The sequence below is a fragment of the Anguilla anguilla genome, chromosome 13, assembly GCF_013347855.1.
Source record: "Anguilla anguilla isolate fAngAng1 chromosome 13, fAngAng1.pri, whole genome shotgun sequence".
NCBI lineage: Eukaryota > Metazoa > Chordata > Actinopteri > Anguilliformes > Anguillidae > Anguilla > Anguilla anguilla.
Genome location: NC_049213.1, coordinates 29,649,122 through 29,674,035, shown reverse-complemented (window position 1 = coordinate 29,674,035; position 24,914 = coordinate 29,649,122). Strand labels below are relative to the sequence as shown.

At 44.5% G+C, this 24,914-nt stretch overlaps 1 protein-coding gene across 1 annotated transcript in view; it reads right to left on the bottom strand.

Moving 5' to 3' along the window:
- Window positions 1-24,914, bottom strand: part of iqsec1b (IQ motif and Sec7 domain ArfGEF 1b) — a 178,385-nt gene that overhangs the window by 99,447 nt on the left and 54,024 nt on the right. Inside the window, exon 3 of the mRNA XM_035387609.1 lies at window positions 23,338-23,445. Coding sequence (XP_035243500.1) covers window positions 23,338-23,445 — 108 coding nt within the window. The remainder of the gene's footprint in view (window positions 1-23,337; window positions 23,446-24,914) is intronic.

Here is a 24,914-nt window from a genome sequence, read left to right as displayed (position 1 = left end):
TCCGCATGCACATGCTCAAAGTCCTTCACCCAATCACAGAAAAGACTGGGAATGATCTTCCCTGCTTGACACCCAACGCTTTACACAAGCCGACCTGCTGGTGCCCTGGGCTGGAGTAGACCAAAGCCTGTTTAATCCTGCATGCCCTCTCCACCCATGGGCGTGCAGGCCTGGCACTGCAGCTGCTGACCTGCCCGGTGAGGCCTGGTGTGGCGTAAGTGCTTCTGCTGGGACCCGCATCATCGCCAACAACAGGAGACATCAGACACTACAAATACCAGCATCACCCTCTCTCTCCTCTGTGCTGTTACACTGTGGCCCTCACATCTAGGCACACAAACATGGGTGTACACACACACACAGACACACATGCGCGTGCACGCACACACACACATACACACAAACGCACACACGCACACACACACACACACAGACACAGATACACACGCACACACACGCGCATACACACACACACACACACACAGACACAGACACACATGCGCACGCACACGCACGCACACACACACACACACACACACACACACTTCTGCCCTGATATTTCTCACACTTGCCCAGATACAAACACACGCAGACAACCAGACATGTACAATGAGAGACATTCACTCATGCACACACACATACAGTAGAAGACCGTGATACACACACTCGAGCATACACATATACAGAAAGAAAACTGAAAAGAATGCACACAATGAGTGACATTCACATATTCTCATGCATGCGCACACACAAACACACACATGGACGCACACACACAAGCACACACACACATGCATGTATGCACGCATACACCAACCAATGTACAGAGACAAATAAGAAAAAATGTAGGCTGATAGATCTCATAGAATGTACCTTCTGAATCTTTTTAAGTCTATTTGCCTCATTAATTTCACCTTTAGCGCATTTGCTGTAAAAAGGAACTACACTACCATTAAAATGCAATCCCTGCCCTGCCATTCTTTCAGATCTAATTAACTTTCTCTGGAAGAGGAAAGACATCTGTGACATTTTCTGTTAATCAAAGTTGGGAGAGTGGAATTCCACCGCCAGTGTGATCTTTGACTTTCAATCAGAAACCAACTGTTCTACTTGGTTCTCGCTTTCCCATAATGCTCAGGTATTTACAGTGTCCGTAAGGGGGGAAGCCTGCGAGCTCCCTGTCTCCGTGGTAACAGGGTTTGGGCCGTGATGTTCCTACCTGGTCTGTACTAACAGGAGTCCACACAGGCTCCACCTCTTCTTGCTGAAACCATTCACAACACACCCTGACACATTACCCTGAAGAAATCTAAAGAATGTGTGCTTTTATATGTGTTCCTGCACATGCACATACATCATCACACACGCGCGCGCACGCACGCAAACACACGCACACACGCACACACACACAAACCCTACCATCACATACAGATGCAAAGAATTGACACAGCAGTGGACGTCAGCAAAGGGAGGTTTCAGCTAAAACCCATCAGGGGCCGAGCAATCTGTTTAACACAGCCTCCTCCCTGCTCAACAGTCTGTAGAACAGAATCACTGACTCTGCTCTCTCCAGGAACGAGCCTGACAGCGCGCTTACGACGTTACTGCTCATCCGAATTTCCTCCACAACACACAATGCCTCCCCTAAGACCTGTCAGACCGTTTTTTAAGGAAACACCTAATTCCGCTTTTATTCGATGGAAGAGGTTGACTCGCTCAAACCCATTGCGATTTAAATTCTTGTGCTTGGGGACGAAGCAAAACGCAATAAAACCTCTAATCTTAAATCTACTTTGGTTTCAGTGTCCTACACAAGTCTGAGCGGTCCAGAGATATCATCTCTACACCTTATTGCATTTTAAAGGATTTGCTCTGTGACATGGAATATATTTATGGACCGTATAAAACATTTATATAAAATGTTTGTGCCACCGGGAAGTACTGAGATGCATAATTCTCAAACTTAAAAAAATGAAAACACCCAAGTATACAGTAAAGGTCTAAGGGGGAATCCTATGAAATGGAAAATTGTTTCTCTTTTCATAGACAGTGGTGCCAATCCAATATTTTTGTTTGAGTCATTGGTTAGTACTAGTGCAAATCCAACAACATGATGCACAGGAAGCTGGGCTGTCTCTAAGCAGCATATGGAATGATGACGAAAAATACTTCTTGTTTTCACCTCAGAAATCGGTCTGAAATCACTGTGCTAATTGATTTCCCAGCATAGAGACGATATCTGGGAGCAGACTATGCTGCACCTGGCACCCTTTTCCACCTCGTGTTTTTCCACCATGAAAATCCTGTAATAAATTTAGCAAAGAAAAAGATTCTCTCAACATAATTAGGACTTTTGTGGGCTTTATTGATGCCCGCTGTGAGGATATTTCCTACGGGTATTCATTCAAACCTCACACATCTGTGGTACGTCAAATGTAAATCGTCTTTCCAAAAGCACACAAACTGTACGCACGATGACAGTTTCTACAGTAAAAAAGTACTCTATACATCTGCTTGATGGAAAGTACAGATATACAGAATACAGAGTTATTCCTACTGCACAATCTTCCTACCATATAATATCCTCGCTGATAATCACCAAATTTACATTACAAACACCTAGCAGATTCTTTTATCCAGAGAGACTACAAAAGTGGAGAGCATCAGTGCTAATCTCAGTAACACAAGTGTGATATCACCAACAGGGCACAAAAGCCCAGCTATAGCCATTATATAAAATTACATACTATTATCCCAAAAGGAAATCCAACACTTAAGAAAGGATAGTTAAAGAGAGTCAGGGGTCAAATTATTACACAACAGTAACAGGATGGCAACCGTATTGTTTATTTATAATCTTATATGTTCTGTGACTCAGTCATTCAATTGACTCAGTCATAAAGAAAGGCTTTGCAAAGTAATGTACATACTGACTCTCTGGGCTCTCCTTGGTTAATCTCTCTGGGACAGTCTCTGGTTAATGAATATTAGAACGAGCTCTTCTCTTGGTCACTACTGTAACCTCAAGTTTACCAACACCATGGGTTGTTAACAGGCTCCAACAAGCACACATTCACACCATCTCTCAACGCCGAAGGGTTGGACTCTTGGACACTCCTGTTCTCTCCCTCCCTCACACACACAGACACACAAACGCCACACACACACACACAGACGCACGCACGCACACATACATGCAGTCTCTCCATCACGTATACTCATATACACAGTCACACACAAACACACACACATTCACCCTTCGCTGAACCCCAGAGAGTCGAAGACAGCGGGCAGTGCCAAGGTGAGCAGCAGTGCAATGCTCATAACAGATAACAGAACGTAGGAACAACAAAAGAAGAAGAGGATAGGTGTGAAGAACCAGAACCGGGTGAGGAAGAGCACGGGAAGCACAACAAGACACCTGAAAGGAAATTTCTGCAGGAAAGAGGTGTTTCATTTCAACGTGGTTGAGTGCTTTGAGGGTCTGGGGTGTCAGGTACGTGTGATGAGCTCATCTGGGGGCCGGGGCTCAGAGAAGCAGCCAGACTGCCTCTCGCACAGCTAAACAGTCTGGATTCGTCTGGCTGGCTCGATTTCGGCCGCCCCCAGGACCATAAAACTGCATTCATTGAGCATGACCAAAACAGAAGCGTCTGGGTCAGCTGAACACGCAGCAAAGACGGGCTGCAGCGGAGGAAACTCATGCATGCTAGTAGAAAAAGGCACATTTTTACAGAGCACGAGGTCTGAAAACTGAACTAACCAAAATTCTTTGTACCGTCTTTGTTCTGCAACAGTGTCATATTACAGCCTACCCCGCTCGCTATAATGGAGATGCTGTATCTTCTTTTTATAATGCACATGATTTATTGGCTCATCCAATGCCCCTATCCAGGAGCAGTAACTAGTACCTCATACCTTCCACACTCTCTGACCCTGGTACAATGAACTGCTTCCAGTTAGCCAATGCCATAAATATCCAGCCGTCATGCTGATTAAATGCACAAGGCCAAGACGGGGCACGTGACCAGAGTCATACCCCTGTATCCAATAGCTACATATAGCAGCTGGAATTTAACAGCAATGCCCAATATATCCGCTTCCAAAGGCATTTTGCATAGTTAAGGTGGCTTTTATTTTTGGATTTGTACAATTTAAAATGTCTGTTTAGACTGACTAGCTCACATTGCGTACAATCAGCTAAAATGTTGACAAGCAAAGACAGAAGCTAATGCTATTTTACTGAAGCATGGTTGGGAACAAGCCCAGAAGGACATGGAGGAGATGTTTCCCCTAGTCCCAGGTTACCTTTAGTCTCAACTACCATCTCTCGTGGTTTTGATAATATATTTTCTCCCACAGCATTCTCTTACCGTTTGAATTTTGAATCACTGATACCGATAACATTTCCTTCTAGCAGCAATTAGCTCCAACAACCAGGTCAATGCTCAAAAGTTCCATGTTAAGACCCTACTTTCCCTAGGAGGTATAAATAATACATGCAATTATCTTTCCCACACGTGTGTGGCCAGCCTTGCAAAATCACACCAGGTACGCCTGCATTTACCCCTGTACTCCTGCATTGTCCAACCGATTTTCATGGTCTCACATTTGAGCCCCTCCAAAAATACACAAGCATTCAAGCTGAACTGCAAAATTTAGCCCCTGCTTGCCACATATTTAGCGTTCACTAAATACAGACACATCCATATGCAACACCAACTTGAAGAGATGGGCTGCTGTTTGCTTGTATTATCCAAAACCAGTAAGATACATTTACCCACGAATGGCCCAGTGCTTGCTAATGACGAGCAAAAGTGACCAAAATGACCGAAAATATAGGCAAAGGTAGCAATGAAAGTGTCCAGTAGAGGCCAGGGGGTGGTGACGCTGGGCGTAATCAAGTAAATTGCTTCAGCATAGAACATGCTTTGCTACAATTTAATGCTGTAGTACAGTACTACCGGTCCTCCTAGCAATTTATGTTAAATGAGTCAATTGAGTCCCAATTATGAGTTTGATAAATCATGACTGTCCTTCACAGCAGCAATAAAAAATACATATTTACTGATACAGCTTATGTCAGTAGTCAGGAAATCTTAAACTCCAACTACTCACACAATATTCCTACTTTCTTAATTTATACCTGAACTAATAGCAAAAAAATAAAAATAAAAATCAATGGACAAGTTGCACATCATCAGTTCAGTCACTATTTCCCAAGTTTAGGGCCGAGATGTAATTTCTTCCTACACATTGCCTCATCCTCTTACAGTATCATTTTGTGCGTTCGGCTTTAATACTCAAAGAGTGTGTGGGATGGCACAGCTGTCAAATCCGGCCTCGAGAAAGATCAGATGCAACATGGCCGTTCCCTCATTCGCACGCGTCCTGAATCAAGCCGATGGCATAAGCCTCAGCGTAGGCTCTGTACCGAGATACAATCTTAAAGAGTTCTGAGAAGAAAAGGGAGGATGCAAACTGCAACACAGGAGAGATGGAGAGGGGGAAGGGAGAGCGAAAGTACTTGAAGAAAAATGCAGTGCAGCATATTACCCGACATTCACTTGAAGCTGACAAGCAGAACCTGTCACAGTAAATTACTTTAGTCATCTTTTACGGGAGAAGACACTTCCGAAATATTTGGCCTCGGTCTCGGGTGTGCTGTAATTATATGGTGTAAAAGAATCAATTGAACAAAGTCTAAATTTGAGGCCAGAATCACATTTCCTACAATAATACCAGTCTTTCTCTTTAGGTGATATAATTCTAGCCTTTGAGCAATTAGTTATACGATTGAACAAAATTTTCATTTCAAGAATGCTCATTATATGGATAGATATGGGAACTGTTTTACAAATAGTGGAACCATGTAACTGAATGGAAATTATGGCATATGGAGCAGCAACCAGTTCGAAAGGTTGTCTGGAAATAAGATTTTGAAACAGTTGGCAGGCGAAACAAAGTCATACATGCTTTGGATGGTATACTAAGCTCAAGTGGTCGGTCTCTTTCCTCCGAGATGAATATAATTTCAGATTTCCTTCAGGTATAGTTGAGAGAGAGGTTGTGACAACCCCACCCCTTACTTGAAGAACAAAACACTGGTTACAATGGCGATGACCTTTATAGTCTGCTTGTATCCTATGATTTCCCCGCCACACCATATTTGCTCACTTTCATGTAATGATTAAATACACGGATCCATAACCACACATTGCCTGTCATTTGAAGTCAGACCAGCGCACACAGCATGCAGCACAGCATCTGTGGAGCAGACAACATTCTCCTGACCACAGCGAGAAAGTCCATGGGTTCAATGTCACGATATAGCACACTGTAAGGGCCTACTGTGGTAAAATATTACACAAACCAGTTATGGCCAAATGATCCACTAGATTTGGAAACGTTTGTACATATGCATGGCAGGGAACATCCATCTTAAAATAACTGCCCAACATGATTTACATATGGAGCCTACATTATGTACGTGAAGGCGCAATGCAAAAAATGAGCAACAAGTGTGTCTGCGTTGAATAAAACACCTGGGCGGGGGCTGTCCAGTCAAGGGGAACAGCCGCCGATGTGACGTAACCCAGAAGATCTTCTCCCGGATAATTCTCGTGATGAATGACGCTGAAAGACTGCTTTTTTTCCCCAGCTTAGCATTAAAACCCAGCTGCGCCGCCGCTCTCAATGACGCGCGAAACGGGTCTTGGGTTCGACTTCTGAGGGCCGGAGCGCGGAATCCGTCAAGGTCCTTCTGACAAACGGCACTTTCGGAGCCTCGCCAAAGAATTATTCGAGAGCTCTGAAAGATCGCTCGGACCGCAATTAGCCAGCGAGCGGATTAGCAAGCGAGCGGACTGAGAGGAGCGCAGCTGCCGACAGGGCGAGCCGGAGACCAGCTCCTCGCGCCACCTCCTCTCCCAGGCACCTTATGAATCACAGCCTCGTAAATATATTAACAGCCAGGTAAAAAAAAAAGGGGAACGCTCCATCAAGCGACTGGAGAATGCTAATCGATGCACACCTTACGCCCCGATCACACGGAACCCAAGCTGCGCTGCCTGTGTTGGGAGAAGGAAAGGCTGTGCAAGAGCTTGAGCATAGCACAGGCAGGGGCCGGGCGGGAGAGTTCTGGAGATGGCTGGATGTCCTAGTGAACACTCGCAGCCGCTAGGAGGTAGCAAACGGGGTGGGGGGGGAGGTACTCTATCAAAACGCAACTAATACAGCTTGCCACCCCCTTCCTTTTCGCTCCAACTTTAGATTTATTGAGAGCGACTCCAGATCAGACCGATTTGAGGAGGAGGAGGAGGAGGAGGAGGAGGAGGAGGGGGTGCCGCGCGGAGGGCTGTTTGTTCTCATTCCGCTTCTGGTGAGAAACAAGCTGAAGAGAAGAGGCCCAACACATCGGTCAGAAGCGCAAATATGCATCAGGCTACGCAGATGTTTAACTCCAATTACAAAAATGTCAGCCCCGCAGCCGAAACATACCAAACTTAGTGTTCTCTACCCTGTCCCCCCGCCTTTAAAATATAACCAGTCGTTTGGCTGTTAATAAACAAAGCCCATATTCCCCGAGCTGATCGAACGCAGACCGCACTAATTCCACTCAGCAGCGTGCAATCAAACCTTAATTACATTTTAATCACTTCAGCTACGCACATAATGAGGGTCTATAGCTCCTACAGGAAGGCCAATAGTGGAAGGATATTGACGACGAATTACAAATAGTTGGGTGCATGTTGTGCGCAGACCAGCAGAAGCAACAGTGCAGCAACGCAGTCAGCTGCGCAGAGGCTGGGGAGGATGGGTCTGGATTACTGATGAGCTCTATCTCAGCAGTGAGCGGGAGCGCTGGGACGGGGTGGTGGGGGTGGCGGTTTGACGAGCCCTGCTCACTTGCCCCAGCTCATGGCCACTCTGGACGTGAAGCCTGGCTCGGGCACCAGCTGTCTCTTCCATCACAGCTCTTACGCAGCACATCCACCAGAGCGGCTTCTTCCACGACCTGCTGCGGCCAGGGCCCTTCCCAGCATGCAGCGGGAGGGGTGTGTGCGTGTGTGCAGCAGGGGGGAGGGGCTCTCCTCGTGGTAATCCGAGGGAGAACCCAGCCGAAGCTGCTTTCACTGCCTGTCGGTGAAGCTAAAGACCTTGAGGTGGAGGGAGTTATGTAAAGTCAGTATGCACATGCAGATTAGTGCAATGCCATTGGTAAAGCCCCACCCAATTCCACAGACTACATTATAATAATTTAATAAAAAAATAAAAAAACAAGGTTATAGAATTCATTCACCCACCATCTCAGTAAGACAGCCACACAGACAAAGGGAGCTACAATTGTGTGTGCTGCTTTGTTTATTTCTGTTTTACTCTTGGTTACGTGGACTGTCACTTTAAGGAAAGGCTAGATAGAGAGTAATACTGTAAGAGGAGAGAGAGAGAGAGACAGAGAGAGAGAGAGAGAGAGAGAGAGAGAGAGAGAGAGAGAATGGATGTAGAGCAGGCAAGAGAGAAGGAAATATAAAAATCAGAGTGGGCAAAAGAAAGCAGCAGAGATGAAAAGAGAAAGAGGAGGAAAATTAACAAGTGAGAGAAAGAAAGGAAGGGGAATGAAAGTGGCAAAGAGAAGATGGCACAGCTGAGCAAAGAGAATACAGAGAAAGATTTTGAAGAGAGGGAGGGAGGAGAGAGAGAGGGGGAGAGGGAGAGACAGCACTCGAAGAAAAATGCAGGGGCAATTTTTGTGCAATAAAATCCTCCAAATTCAATACCCAGTAAAGCCCTCTAGAGTTAGGATTGAACACTGCATGCAGGGGGGCATTTTTTGGGATAGCAACATCTGTCAGGAACATTGTACTGACTTCACATCCCTGCTTATAGGGGCGCCTTCGCGTTAATCCACCGCATGCTCTAGAGTGTTAAATTAAGAGTGTCTGAAAATGACAGGCTTTCACACAATATCGCACTCCCCTGTTATTAGGGCAAGCTTGCACTGAACCTGCCATTTTATGGAGGGGGGGAGGGGGGGGCAAATTAGCATCAGTGTTTCTGTAAGAAAAAATTACAGGGATTCCTTTCTTAGAGTAACGCTGTTCCCATAATTGTGTTAATATGGTGCATCAATTATGACAAGAAAGCGATGGAGTCTTGCTCTGAAAACTGCCGCCTTTATTCTTTGTTTTCAAAAAACGTTGGGTAAAAGAAAGGCAGAATATACTGTACGGTAGACAGGTTTCATTGCATTGCACACAGACCTGGATATTAAAGAGCAGCCATTGTGAAGGAAACACTTCCTAACACAAGCAGAGTGATCACACAGGGAGGTGCCTGACCGCTGATCCCTAGCTTGCAGGTACGCCAGTACTCTTCAGTTTGGGCAGCCGTTTGCACAGCCATTTCTCCCTCTGTAACAGCTTTCACATATTGAAGACATAAAATAGAGGTGTATAGACACCATATTTCAGCCTCGTCTAATTATGCACAGCGTGAGTACGATACAAGGCTGAGCATCAAAAGAGCCGAGTCTCAGGAGAATGCACACGTCTTATCTCTTTGCTGATTAAGGAAAAGGCTCTTTCTTGGCAGATGAGAGTCAGTATGATAGTTTGCACGCTGCAGTACTGACAGGATTCTTTTCCCAGACCACACCCGTCTCCCAGCCCGAGCCACAGGAGGCTATGTGCACGGGGACGCGAAGAGAGCGGCTAAAGACAGCCAGCATTGCCAGGAGTACGCGGACGACAAGCGGCACAGAACTGCAGACCCATCACACCGGGATGTTTTCACACAGAAAAGCCTCACAATTCCAAGAGTGACAGTTGGTCTCAGACAATCGAGCTCTGATCAACACCCTGAAAAGGATGCACAGTGGGTCGATAAACCAGCTGCTCAAAATGCAATTTCCGTTATTCACTATTGTAGGTATATAATTGCAGCTAGCACTTACAGGAACTGCTAGATTCATGTTTTATATTTCCTTCTTGTTTGATAAATGACACTTTCTCAAAACCCATGGTAGCGAAAAAGGAAAAACAGAACTTTTCATTTCTACGACTGGCTGATTTTTATTAGATTGGCCCACGCAACTTGGTTTGAGCTCACAAAAGAGAGAAATTCCAAGAATTTCCTGCAGCTAATAATGTGTACACCTAGAAAAAGGCCTCGTGGCCTTTGCAGAGGTTGCTAATCCGATTGATGTCTCCAATACAAATATGTTATTTTACCCTCGCAAGTGGGTTTAAAAAAAATAATAATTTCGGGAACATGCTGCACATGCTACAAACCCAAAGAAAGCTTGTTGTGGGACATCACCGATGTGTATGTTATGGTGTGGCAATGCGCTGTTTTATGTCCTTATACAGTATATCATTGATAATATTCAAACAGTAAGTAATCCCTGATCACTGCAGAGACCCATTAAAGGGATCGATGGCTCCTACTCTCATAGTATGTCTCTGCCTGGAAATAATCTCCAAAGCACTCTAAAAATAACAAATCAGACTGGAGATCTTTCGGTCTTTGAAATATAGATGAGTAAAAAAAATGGGCCTTTCAATATTCCTGGACCCAATTAATTGATTTGTGAGATACGGGGTCTCTGTTAGAAAGCATCAAAACACAGCGCCCCAGGGGCTTCCGAGCCACTCAGCTGGGAGAAGCACTCATGGCCAGGGCAGACTGGGTCCTCTGAGGTTCAAGCCTGGTCTATGTCACCAGGAGGTCACAGTGGTGGGATATAACGGACTGTGTCCTGCTAGGAGCCGAGTCCAGGGAGGCTTGGGTTACGCTGCACTGGCTCCTAGCAGTGATGTGGCAGGTACACGGAGGCTAGCAGTGATGTGGCAGGTACACAGAGGCTAGCAGCGATGTGGCAGGTACACAGAGGCTAGCAGCGATGTGGCAGGTACACCGAGGCTAGCAGCGATGTGGCAGGTACACAGAGGCTAGCAGCGATGTGGCAGGTACACAGAGGCTAGCAGCGATGTGGCAGGTACACAGAGGCCAGCAGCTATCCTCAATAATAGCTAACGTTCCTGTAGTGGCGTGTGGACTACAGTGGAGGAGAGCACATGTTACTGCTACTGGTGCTACTGGTGCATAAGTGTGGAGGCACAGCAGTTCTCTGGAAGGAACGATGGGAAACTGCACGCTAAAAATAATAAATAACAAGTCCAAGTACGTAATAAAAAATAAAATAACAACAATAATCCAAGTAATCCATTCAAATGAGCGGCGTACACGGGAGGCGAGAAAAAAAGAAAAAAGAAAAAAGAAAAGCTGGAAACAGCCGGGCGCTATCACACGGCTGCCAGAACGGAAGGGAAATTAAGCTCCTCAGCAAATTTACTCCATCAGCGAAAGGTTTAGTGCCTGAGATGGCCATTATCCGTGGGTCTCCTGAATCAGCTAGGGCTGCGCTGGGGGCGAGGTGGGGGGGGGGCGGTGTCTGTGGATCACTTCTAGGCACCCTGCAAGCGAGGGTGGGGTCTGAACGGTGTCCAGGGCCTCCCCGGGGAGCAGGGTGTGGTGCAGACAATCACAGCAGTAAAAGAGAACGGCACTTTTAATCAGCTCAGAAACAAAGTGCGCACACACCGCCCAGCGCCAGGCACGCTTGCCCTAAATAATTCACAGGCAGAAAAAAAAAAAAATTTTAAAAAAAAGGGCGGGTTTTTATGTAGAAATGATCAGCATTTTCCTCCGGCTCCTGATGGCGACATGACTTCGCAAATCTCGCACCATTTCCTCGCACCGCTGGCTAAAGCTGCAATACAGCTGGGTTTCACATAAATATTTCACGCGCTCTCCAGAAAAAAAGAACAAACATGAAAAAAAAAACAGCTATTCCACTGTTCGACATTAAACCGTGCAGGCTTCCGGAACAGTCTCCTGTGTCATCGAGTTCCTCCCATTTCACTGTACAAATCTAACACCGGACAGTGACCTGCAGAACAACTCAACTCGCACTTCCGGTCCAAGCGGAGTGCTGAATCAGTGGAAATCAACACTCGGTAAATACGCTGGAGCTCGGATTACATTTCCACATTGACCCAACTGGCCTGTCTCAAATTGCACCCCTACAGCTGACAGCAGCCTTTTCAGTTTTACAAAACCAATGGCTGAATCCCCAGGGTCTGATCTGACCATTGCTCAATCAGTCTTTGGATAAAATGCAATACCTTCCACATTAAAATCACAATGTGTCAGATTTTGAATTTTGAACACGCAATAGGGATTGAGTAATATATTCCTTTTAATTCAGTCCTTCTGAAGGCTTTCCAGGAATGCCAATACACAATCAGAAATAACAATGTGAAAGCAGGCTCTGCATCTTGCTTTGACACAATCACACCATCACAGTAAATAAAAACGTCATAACAGCTGTCAGGGAAATGAATGTTGCAGGGAGTTTAATCTCAACACATGATGGAAGACTAACCTCCAACACTGCCTGAAAAACTAAATTATGTTAAGTTGTGCTTTGAAGTCACTTGCTTACTTCTCAATTTTATTTAAGAACATAAAGCACCCAAGTTTAAAAATACAGTTCTAGGGATTGTATTAAACATTTTTTTGGTGTGTGTGTGTGTGTGTGCATGTGTGGATTCAGCAATGCCTTTGCTTAAAGTTATACAAATATGTTTTTTATTCCACATTTTTCAAACGGCTAGAAGTGTATGACTGAAAGCATCAATCACAGAAACAGAGTGTTCTTCTCGTGCCCAGGAACGAGACATTGAACAAGAGTCAAAATAAATAAATGCCTTGAGCTGAACCAGCCGGGGGAGGGCTGAGGTGTAATACGGAACAAATGTGTCTTAGGTAAGGGCTGGAGCCACAATTTACCATCCTTATTCAGCGCTGCCACGCATAAATCTTAAGACTTCTTAAGTTTTCCATGGACACAACTGAGATGGGCAGAACAAATGAATTCCACGCTGTTAGGAATTACTTTCAAGTTAAGAAGTTAAAGGCCGCTCCTGAATTCATAACATTTAAAGCAATGGGCAGGGTTCAGCAAACTAGTGTTCCAGAGAAATGCAATTTGCTTTGTATTGGTTTTCTGTCACCTGTGGTGAGTTTATGAGTGGCGGACAGAAGGCGGATGCAGCATTAGTCCCCGAACGCTTCTGTAGCAGACATCATCTGGAACTTTCTTTGCGTAGGAATCTGGGTGTCCACAGTGCTCTGCGTTACGCAACATTCAGTGTTTGATTTAGGGCTGCGCTTTTGATGTGTCCCCCATATGTGTGAAAAGCAGAAATAATGATGGAGAAACAGAGAACGGAGGTTCAAAAAGACAGAGTGAGCCCCACTGGATCCTCTCCACAGCCTAGGCTGAACACCTCCAAAAAGAATCTTCCCATTTTCCATGGTACAAAAAAAAAACACATGCACGCACACAGCTACACAAAGAATTCTTGTACCTCTGCCCATATTCTCAGCACCTGAACTCCAAATGTGATCCAAATGTGATGATCCAAATGTGAACACTACCCTAGAATCTGGGCAAAACACACTACTCAGAGACTGCTCAGAAAGGAAAATGATTCATAACATCATTAAAGAAATGGCTTCTTTGATTTAACATTAAAAGCAGAGCGCAAAGCCAGCTCTCAACAGTTCTCAATCCAGCTGGAGATGGGAGATATTGACTTTTATAAACACTTTCATGTCAGGCAGTCCGGTTTTATTTGCAGTTACTGCGAGATGTATGCAACAACAGATCATAAAACATCTGGAACATCACATTTACCAACAATCAGTTGACAGTGCACCAGCCACTCTTCCCGCAACACCAAGACCAGTAGCATTTAAATAACGTGAGCTGCAGCCAGTTCAGATTATGCTCTGGTGTCTACAAACATGAACAGCATTTAGCCAATGTTTGACAATAAATGACTCCACGGTGGAAAGAATGCCACACAAAACATTGGTCTTGATAGGACACTAGACTGAGCATCAGTTCTGACAGGAAGCAAAGAATGAGAAGAGACTGCATTGCTTTAAAAGGTTCAGCGTTCCACTGAGCTCCGACAAGTACAGAATGTTCATAAAAAATGCATCACAGCTTGGTAAAAATTCATCTGATCCCCATTCCACCTGTAATCAATGCTGAACAGAAAAACTATACCTGCACAATTCTTTTTTTTAATTTCGTATTTCAGGGCACGATATTAATATTAATGTCTCTAATTATCTACATTTTTCAGGACACTGCAGAGTGAGAGATTTCAATGGAATATTATAACATTATTCAGCCAAAAAGACACATGGAAGATGTTGACTGATCCCTTGAAATGATTACCGTTTGTTATCGTTCTCCGACAACAGTTCCAATTTTATCTCTCGATTGATTTCCTCAGAAAGATTTGTTTGCGCAGTATGGAATATGAGCAGTCTCACAGAGCGTCTGTGCATTGGGCTCCCCAGGGCTTTCATCAATTGTTAGCGATGATGCTGGCAGAGAAAGTGATACTTCTTTATGAAATCTGTCCAAAAAGCCGATTTTCTGAAATAGTGTCCACATATGTTCCTGCTTCTGCTCTTTTTTTTTGGGGGGGGGGGGGGGAGCAAGGGAAGTGAATTTCAGGCAATTATATGCCAATGGGCTGCGGTAATGAATTTCAGGTTTCTAGGATTTTAACAGCAAGGAAAGAATAATACCTTCAATTCAGTACCCCTCTGTGCCCACTGGAGCAAAGCAGCTAGGCTATATAGCACAGCAATCCAAATCCAGCAAACATGACATTTAGCCTACGTGAAGTCAATATTAAAACTGTTCCATTACCATCCAGGCTCCACAAAGGGTAGACTTCCTCTTCATTGAGAAAGAGGTTCAAGCATAAACAGAAAACACCATACATTAGTCAACAGACCCATTTGTGACACCCTACTGGATTTGGGGCGGCGAAAAGGTAAAACGGGGAGTGGGGTGGGGTGGGGGGGACGGGGGGTGGGAGCAGCCAGACCATATGTACTCCTCCATTTCTCCACATGGTGCAGCATTAAAGTGCTCCTAATGCATTTGGAGAGGAGAGCAGAACAGGGCAGGGCAGATGGCGTAACCTTCACAGAAGAGAGCAACTTATGGGCACCTTAACAGCACAATCAGAAAATGAGTCTTTAAATCGGTGGGCACCCAGCTAGCGAGAGCGGAAACGGATATCTGAGTGTATGGGAAGAGACAGTTTGGAGATACAGGCCATGGTATGGAAGCAAATCAGATAATGGATGCCCACTCAAAAGGCAATCCGATTATCATTCTGAAAGGGTGCGCGACTCCGTCCGTCTACAAAAAAATGTTATCCGTATTATTTATGGTGTGCCTCAACCAAAGGTGACACTTATTAAAAAATATGGACCGTATGCTAGGCCAAGATTAAAGTGACATAAAAATGAATGGAGTTCAACAATCTATCAGCAAAAAAAAAAAATTAAATACAAAAATCCTAGATGGAGCTTTCCTTGCTGGGAATGAAAATGCTACGTCACATTATTTTTAAGCATCTTTGAAACAACACAAATAGCCAAGAATAGATTGTCTCCCACCCCTGTGAAGGTCTATGTTGAAAGTTGATGCACGTGGCCTGTGTCTGAATGACTGACATTTTCAGACACTGACTGTACGTGTTCTCTCGCAATACCAATGCCTTTCCAAAGGTTGGATCAATTTGTTTACTAATGCTGCAGCACACCAGGTCCCCCCCCCACCCCTCTCCCCCCCTCTCCTGGGGAGCGGGCGGTGGCGTGATTTGCACCCGTTTGCGGCAGCGGCACTGTAAAGTTAATTAACTGCCTTGTGGAATCGGCAGGCCGGTGACAGCTCGGGCGCTGGCCATCTCCTGTTACCCAGCCTTTAACAGTGATGAATTAGCCCCAGCCCTTCCCCCCCGCTCTCCCTCATCATCGCGGGCCGGGCTGGGGGGAGAGCGAGCGCCCGTCCTCCCTGTCGACGCATCGCGCTTCGCGCAGGAAGAGGACGGGCAGGCGCCGCTGACAGCAGTGGACGTATTTGCAGCTGACGCTCACCGTTTCCCTGAAATAACACCCAGGCTCACAGCACTGTGTCATTAGTGGACACGCACAACCTTCATGAGGATTATTTTTCAGTCCCTTGTAATTCCTGGTTGGCATCTACATAACAGAAGGAATTTATCTTACGTATATTTTTAAAATTTAAATAAAAGCTAAAAAAAAAGTGACAATCACAAGGGCCAAAATAAGAATCTATCATCTCGGAATAATGTACTGCCATTTTGAATTTTGATGCACAAATATGGCTAGATAAACTATATATAAAAACTGAACCTGGGAGAGTTTTATCTATAAAGAGTTCTATAATCAGCCCATGCTACATCTCAGCAACACTGATAGAAAAATAAATTACAGATAACAGGGAAAATGTACTCAGGACAGCACAACGTGATACCCCAGTACACTCACTCATGATATCTGGGAAGACAGGATACACTTTAAGACCCACAAATATAGATTACATAACCATACATATACATATCTGTACGCATAATAATGTAGGCCTACATGCATGCACATGTATGTATGCATGTATGTATGTATGCATACCAATGTATAAATACACATATACATTGTATTTTGGATAAATGTATACCTAAGCTATGATCCTTTTAAAATCATCATCTGAACCGGAAACATTCAGCTTCCACTATGACAGTGCCACAGCAGGATGAAATAGTCGTGTGAGTACAGACCCATAGCGTGGTGCTACATGGCTTAGCTAAGAGAGGCTGGCGGTGAGCTCTGTAAATCAAAGAGCGAACACTCCAGGTAGCTCCTCTCTTATGTCCGCCATTTTCTGCACTTAACCCGCGTTCCCTGCAATCTCCTGGTTATAAACTTCTCTGACATGTTTTGCTCTCAGCTCTTGAGCCCAGGAGACGGCTACAATTCCCTTTATGCGCGGCCTTGGCCGACAATCTCAGCCAGCACGGCCAGCTCGGTATCAAACCCTTAGCATAAACGCTCAAAGCCCGCGCTTGCTTATCCCGCACCACCCCCGTCCTCCCATTACGAGGCTGTGGCTCGGCCCTGAATCCATCGCGCGCTCCATTTTTTTCTGTGAGCCACAGAAAATGCTTTTATGGTTCAGCCTGGTAATTTGGTCCTTTGACCATCTGATCTGGTGTAAATATAAAATGACTCTTTTAGGCAGTGTAGCAGAACTCCCTTGAGGGCATGAAAAATTTAAATTATCTGAAGCCATTTTAGCAAAAAAAAAAAAAGGTTTTGTTTATACAACAAACACTGCCTGAAACAAAGACATAGAAATGCAGGCCTACATAATTTAGTAGGAGTGACACAAATTAATATGAAATGTCTGCCACACACTATGAAAGAACATATTAACCAGACCTGGATTTACATTTCTTTTCTTCTCTGTACTGTGTCACAGAAGCAGAGGAACACACAGGCTGCAAAGACACACCACAAAGGCAACCATTGCAATGGGGGGAATTACCATTCTTCTCCTCGTAATGAAATGCACCGGCAACACTATACAGCAAAGCCGCCCAGAAATGTGGCCGCCCAGAAATGTGGCGTGTCACAGTTCAAAATAATCACTGAGGGAAGCAAACACTTCAACTTTTCATCTGCAATGCCATGCAGAAAATCTAATTGGATCTTAATTAGGAGCAGAGAAGTCCCTCCCTTTCAGGCAAAGGATGACTGTGGATTCATTAGTGTGCCGCCATACACGCAAAGAAAGAAAAACAAAGGCAGGGCAATCATTTAAATCACGATTTCCGCTAATACTAGCTAATGTCAATAGCACAGTATTCTTGAGAAAGCTATGCAAAAGGGAAAAATATAGCTTGTCAATGTCAATGGTAGGGAGCTGTTCACTGCGTCAACATCCCCTTCCCCATCACTACGCATTACTCAGGGCGATGGGCTTGCCCTCACAGGTGAGTCTCCAACATGAAAGGGCCCTCAGATAGAGGCAGAAGAAAAAACACTTTCTTTTCAAAAGACAAGAGTTTCAGGCAACTCTTTCTGTCATCTTTTCGACAAAAGGGAACCATTTCACTTAAAGAGGAACCCACACCAGAATCCTAAAAAATAAGAGAATTTAAATAAACATCCATCTTCAGCTAAAATACATGACAAAAAGAAAACTTTAAAACCTCTCTGTATAATGAAACTTCAGAACTAAAGTTTGAAAAATAATCACTTGAAAAAGTCAACGTTACTGAATAATGGCATCGTTTTTGCTGAAAACAATTCTCTCTGGCAGAAAATCCCTGCCTACCCAGTCGTAGTCAGGTGATTGATGTGTAGTGAATAGCCAATCAGACTTTATTAAACAGACTGTCCACTGTTTGTCTAGGCAATCTCAGTATTCCACCAAATTCATTTAATGTGACCGTGATGTGTTTGCCTAAAGTCATCATTAGTAGGCAGAACATTGCACACTTTACAACTGGTGAATTAAGAGACAAAAACACAAAGGGAAGTACTTTTTTCCACACTTCCACACCAGGAATTCAGTACAATTAGAACAATTAAATGCAGATGTTTTTAAAAGGCTAGAAAACATGTTCTTTTTACTATCGCAGTAACTAAAGTTCACTCAGTGAACAAATGACACCAATAAGGCTAGACAAAAAAAGTACAAATGAAAATCTTTTTCTGTAAATGAGGGAAACAGGAATCATTTGGTTATGTATGAAAACTCCTTGCTGGTTTAACTGTGTGTTTAATTGTGGATTTGGACTTGCCAGCACAAAATGGACTCTACACACGATTCCCCTCATCTTCATGCTTAGATTTTCCAGATGGGCTTCAGTCAGACGGTATTTTCGCTCACAAACAATCCCTGTAATTTGTGGCGAGCTTTCATGAGAGAATCAGGCAAATTCATGATCGTTTCGCTGGCTTGTTCTGATGTGTGAATGGAAAGGATGAAATGCAGCTTGGAGTACCTTTGAATTGGACTTGTTCATTTGAAAACCTCGAACGTCACTCACATGCCTATTCCAAGCTCAAAATGAGGAAATGAACCTTTTGTTGATAATAGAGATCCTAAAGTGGGCAGTATAAAAATAGAAAAATTCAATATATAGGGTATATTTCCCTCATAATTCATTCAGCGATATCTACAAATATTATTCAAGGGGATTAAGCCATTTTTCCCGGGATTTTTGCTCCTTGCTCTCCCTGGCCATCGGACACAGCTCTATTTCACTAGTGAATAAAAGATACAGAAAACCATAGGCAAAGTTGCAGTTTATCACAAAAGAAATTATAAAAAAAATTAAAATCACACACGGACGCAAAGGCCAAATTGACGATAGGAGGAGAAAGGCAATTGGTGATGGCTTCCAGTAGTATGAGCTCTGCTAGACAGCACTGCAGAACAGCAGGGCAAAGAGTTTGATGGCTGCTTGGTGAAACACCTGTCTGGGCTAAAGCAGAAGCGCTGGTGACAGATGGTGTCTGTCACAGTGATTATCCGTCCCCCTGCCCTCACCTGTATTACACCCCTCATCAATTACTGGAGCTTAGCAGGGCTGTGGTGAGCTTCAGACGCATCAAACGCCCCAGAATTATGCAGAGAACCACCAGAAGACAATATAGTCCCTCCTTTATTAAGTCCACATATTGAATCACAACAGCATGAATATACAATTTACAGTTGCAGTTTCATGAATATAATGAACGGCAAAATGCTGTTTTTTTCCCCCGTAAATCACACAACGGCATTCCATAACAACAGTATCCTTTATGCTCTGTGTGATGCTTTTCCTGAAGAGAGGGCTGTTACGCAATGATACACTATCAGCTTCTTATTTCCCTGCGATTACGATGGATTTCACAGATTATGAGACAGGCCACACTGGTAATTTCGAAGCTTTATTATTTCACTGTGCAGTGCGTGCTATTAGTAGAGAAACAGCTACACATGAAAGCTACCAAAGAATCCAGAATAAAATGGTCTTCATTATTTTAACTACTTTAGTTGCCCAAAACAACTAAAGAAAAATCAACTCCATATGGAAAAATGGTAATTATTTAACTTTTGTAAATTAAAAGCCATTACATTACAATGAATGACCTACATCATCTGGTCACCCAGCACTGCTAATTTGGACGCGGACCTCCAGTTCCCTTCGCTGAGACCACTCCCTTCCTTTCCCGTTTCACTGTTTCTACACACACACGCACATACACACGCACGCAAACAGGCACGCACGCACACACGCATCACCAGGCCGTACCACTCTCCCTAACTGGCCAGAAATTCTGCCCTTTGGTCTTGTCCATGTCTGGGTGTTGCCCCTGAGCCAGTTAAAGTTGGCTGACAGTGTGGAACACCTCAAGGTGCACACCGCGATCACAGGCACTCAGCAGAGGCTTTCTACTCTCGCAGTCTCGGAAAGCTCATTTGAATAAACAAACGAGCCAAGTAACGGCCCTCGTTAAATCTCTGAATCGTTTACTGCTCGGGCGATGGGTCTGGTGCGAGTTTGGTGAATTTGCTGCTGATAGGCCTGATGCTTTCTCTCACAAGCACAGCTGGGAATGGGTGCGGGGTGCAGGGGTGCTGGGGGGGGGGGGGAGGCTTTCAAATTCCCATCAGCCCTTTGAAGGCTGTGCCACAGTGCTCGGTCCCCCCCCCCCTCCCCCCTCCCCCCTCCTCTCCATTTCTTTTCATTTGCATAGAAGCTTTCAGGCCTCAGCTGAGCCTTGAGCCTCTGTAATGAACCAAAACACAAAGCTGAGATGGGTGTGAAAGACACACCGCTCACAGGAAATAAATCTCAAATACAGCGAACAAAAGAGGGAATTACGCACATCACAATAGTTTCTGTAAACAAGAGGACTGACTGTACGGCGGCAGACAAGATCTCTCCGCGGGGAATTGACAGTCTTTTGTCACAAGAAACTGATTTGAATATTCATATCAATAAAGGTGCTATGCATACAGTTCCGTCGCACGACAAAAGGCACCGTCGTGGTGCAGCGATGGCAGCAACACCGCCACCGACTGCAGGGATCGTTTAAGAACCCGATTTACCCCACTGGATGAATTGAGATCGCGACACGGATGCCATTTCAAGAAAGAAAAAAAGTGATTTTTTTTTCTTGCCGTGGAAGCGGAGACGGGAGATTCATGTCAGCTCTCTGTTCTGTGGCAGTTGAATATTTCCAAAGCTGCAAGTCAGGGCTCTTGAGTCAGATGGAAGGAGAGAGATTACAAACGCAATTTGGTATTTAGCAAACGCTCTTATCCAGCGACTTAGTAGTAGTACGGCAGCAGGAGTGAACATTCAACATGGGCAGGGTCAATGATTAACCAATGAGTGCCATGACAAAAAATAATGTGCATTGACCATAAGGAAAAGACTACAGAGCACACGCACACACTCCTAGTACAAAGTAAAAGTCAGAGCAGAGACCCTCCTTATCCCTAAGGCACACTCATACCATCCCCCTGCCTCATTGCTTTCATGGAATGGACTTTGAGTGCAAGACCCCTGACAGAACGGAGGAAGCTATCCGAGGAGAGAGAGAGATAGTGTGAGAGAAAGAGAGAGAGATAGAGCAAGAGAGAGAGAGCGAGAGCGAGAGAGAGCAAGAGAGAGAGAGAGAGAGAGAGAGAGAGAGAGAGAGAAAGAGAGAGAGAGAGAGATGCTATGGAATCTTCAACCTGTCCAATATAATACACTCACGTCTTAATATGATCTTCTGCTCCCAACTGCTGCATGTAGATGAATTCCTAAGACAGGGTCTGCTAGGTCCTTCAGCTCTATATACACACACTAATCGATGACTGCACTCACAGTATGGTTACAAAAGCAGGACAGAAACAAACTAAGCCAGCAAACTAAAGAAACTTCACTGCCAATGACAGACGTAGACCCCAGGGAGCATAAAAACTCTGACAATGACAATAAACCTTTCGATTATAAGTCGGGCCACCAGTTTGTCTCCACCATGTGACCTGCAGGGATTTATACTTGCATGTCAATGGTTATCCTCAAGGGATTCCCATAAGCACTCCAACAGCACAATTAAGGGACTATTCAGACAAATGAGTTTCTAATTGAGACATTTATAAACAATCAGTTGCTCTAATATGGGGAGAGTCAAGAAGGAAAGTGAACATGGATGGAAGTTTAAATGCTGTGAAAAGCATGTCTTTGAGCCATTGGTCCTCACTTCTGGTCCCTGAGAGCCACAGGGTCTACTGGCTTCATTGTTACTCAGCACATAAGTAGCAAAGCAATTGATACATTAAAGCAGTTGACACAGTTGGTTCAGGTCACCTGGTTTCTGGGTCTGAACTGGACACTGATCTTTAGGACAAATAAACAAACCAGCAGACTGTGGGTCTCCAGGACCAGGATTGTATCACTGCAGTAAAAACAAAAATGCATCCATATAAAGCAGGGGTGTCAAATCTCACCTGAAAAAGGCAGGTTTTTGTTTTAGCCCAGCACTTCTTTGAAGACCACGATCAGTTAATTTGTTAAATCATGAATTTATCATTAAAAAACTATTTTGTGCAAGATAAATGTTATATAACTGCTTTCATTTTTAATTTGGGTATTTCCCAGTGCTTTTAGCAAAACCAATCAAGCCTTTGTACAACACTTAAAAATACTGCAGCATGTCCACAGTAGTAAGTAATCAAACTGAGTTTAACATGCATTGCTTGTAAACATCACTGTCAATCATCGTCTATGCTTAATTAGTGGCAATTACTTTATCAATTTAGATCACTGAGGTGGTGAAATTGGGATAATTCTTTGGGAAGGGGCGTGACAGAAAGGCTATTGTGCCCTCTAGCTGGCGGAGGACTGAAGTACCATGCGAAAAAGCAAGGGGTGACAAACTGGTAGCTCTAATTATAAGGAAAGTGGAGTACACAAACACATACTGTAAGAGTAGTATTGAGCAAAACAAAATGCCTTAGTGCTTCATAGATACATATCATACAAAGTGTTTTCTCAAAAATTCAACCATAGCTGAATGAGTTAACCAACAGTGCAAGATGAGATCCGTTTCCAATTCATACTGAATACTTTTGTACTTTTATGACAAAACAATAAACAAACGTGCCAGAAGTGCCCATTCCAGCTAATGCAGAATTTTTCCATTTTTCCAGGCAAACAATAAATTTCAGCACAGATCAATATTTCCATGGGGAAAATGGTTGAAAACCATTGACAAAATTCTTCCATCAAGACAGCAGTATAGAACCCAAAGTAGCAATGTCATGAATTAAAATACTTGAGCCAAACAAAAAAAAGAATAAATTATGTAAACCGTTAAATTTACCCAAAAGATGCAGACTTCCATTGGCGACAGGGATAAGTTCTTCTACACAGTGGTGAAATAAGGTTGCCGGGGTTTTCTGTGACTTCGATAGGCAAGGAAGCATGCCGTCTTCAGTGTGTGACAGAGAAAGAGAGAGAGAAACAGAGAAAGAGAGAGATATGTTCAGCTTACTTTTCACAGGTTATGTTACTGACAACATTTTAGCAGAGGCAGCACAAGTAAATGGAATCCACAGAGTAAAATTACATTTTTATAACACGGACTAAAGGACAAGAAAGTCACCAGGTGTGAATGCACAGCAGCAAACAGAATGCAAGCCAGAATACACAACAGCAAACAGAACGCACTCTAGGGACCTTAAAACTGAAGTCAGGATACAGTAGAGTTCGGTTACGCTCAAAGAACAACATGAGCAACGGGTGCTCCGCAGACACAACGTAATGCCAACACTTAGTGCGCGTAGTCAAGTAAAAGTAACAGTGCTGACACAGCAATCGAAAGGGATAATGCAGGAAGTGTTCCTAATCCCAGGAGAGTGAAGGGCCTGTACTTGCACTTGATGTAAATTACTGTAAAGACCAGCAGCAAAGTCCTCGCCGCACACGGACTACTGAGCTAGCCAGGGCATTAAGCAAAACAAATTTCTCATTATTTTCCAGGGGACCTGCCTCGCATTTCAATGACTTAAAAGCGGGAATGGAACCCGGGGAGCTTTGCCGAATGGCATCACACACAGTAGCGTGGGCAAAGGCCGCTTCACGTGAACAGAGGGATGACGCGGGGATCGAGCAAACAGAGCCGGGGGAAGGTGTGAAATGAAGAAGGGTGTGAGACAGGGGTGAGAGGGGTCAAATCGCCGGCACGGAACAGTAGGTAACAACAGACTAATTAAACCACGCTTCACCGTGCTTTTTGGGCCAGGGCGACGCTACAGAGGCAAACGCAGGGGCCCGGCGGGGCCTGGCAGGGCCGGGCGGGGCCAGTATCCGCTCCCAGAGTCTAATTGCTAAGGAAGAGTGAGTAATGGGAGGATCGGCCACCTGTCACTGAGCCGGCTGCCCTGGAGGATTGATGCTGACTGACTGGCGGACAGGGATAATGCGCTCAGAGGAAGTACGCCCCAGTCGCCTCGCAGCCAGCGCCCCGCGAGGGGAGCAGAACATCGGGAGGGGGTCCAGACGCAAGGTGAGCATGACTGGATGTGCGCACACCCGTCTCGTTCCGCCAAACCCCCTGCCCCTCCTCCCTGCGGAAAACCTCGTCATTTCATTGTACATAGTGGGGACTGCCAATGAAAGAGTGTGTTTTACGTTTAGGCTCCATTTAACATTGCTTATTATCTCGACAAAACACAAATGCACTGCCACTAAATACACACAGATGCCACTAATTACAATAGGTCTGCTTGTTCAGAAATAAAAAAATAAATAAGGGAATGGTTGTTCAGACAAATATATGCTAATACATGGGCATACTCTCAAGATGGCTTCTTCGCAATGTATGAATAACTATCTATAAAGGGCAGAAAAATTGCCCGAGCTAGTATTTTAGGTTCTCAGTATTAAATCCAAACTAGG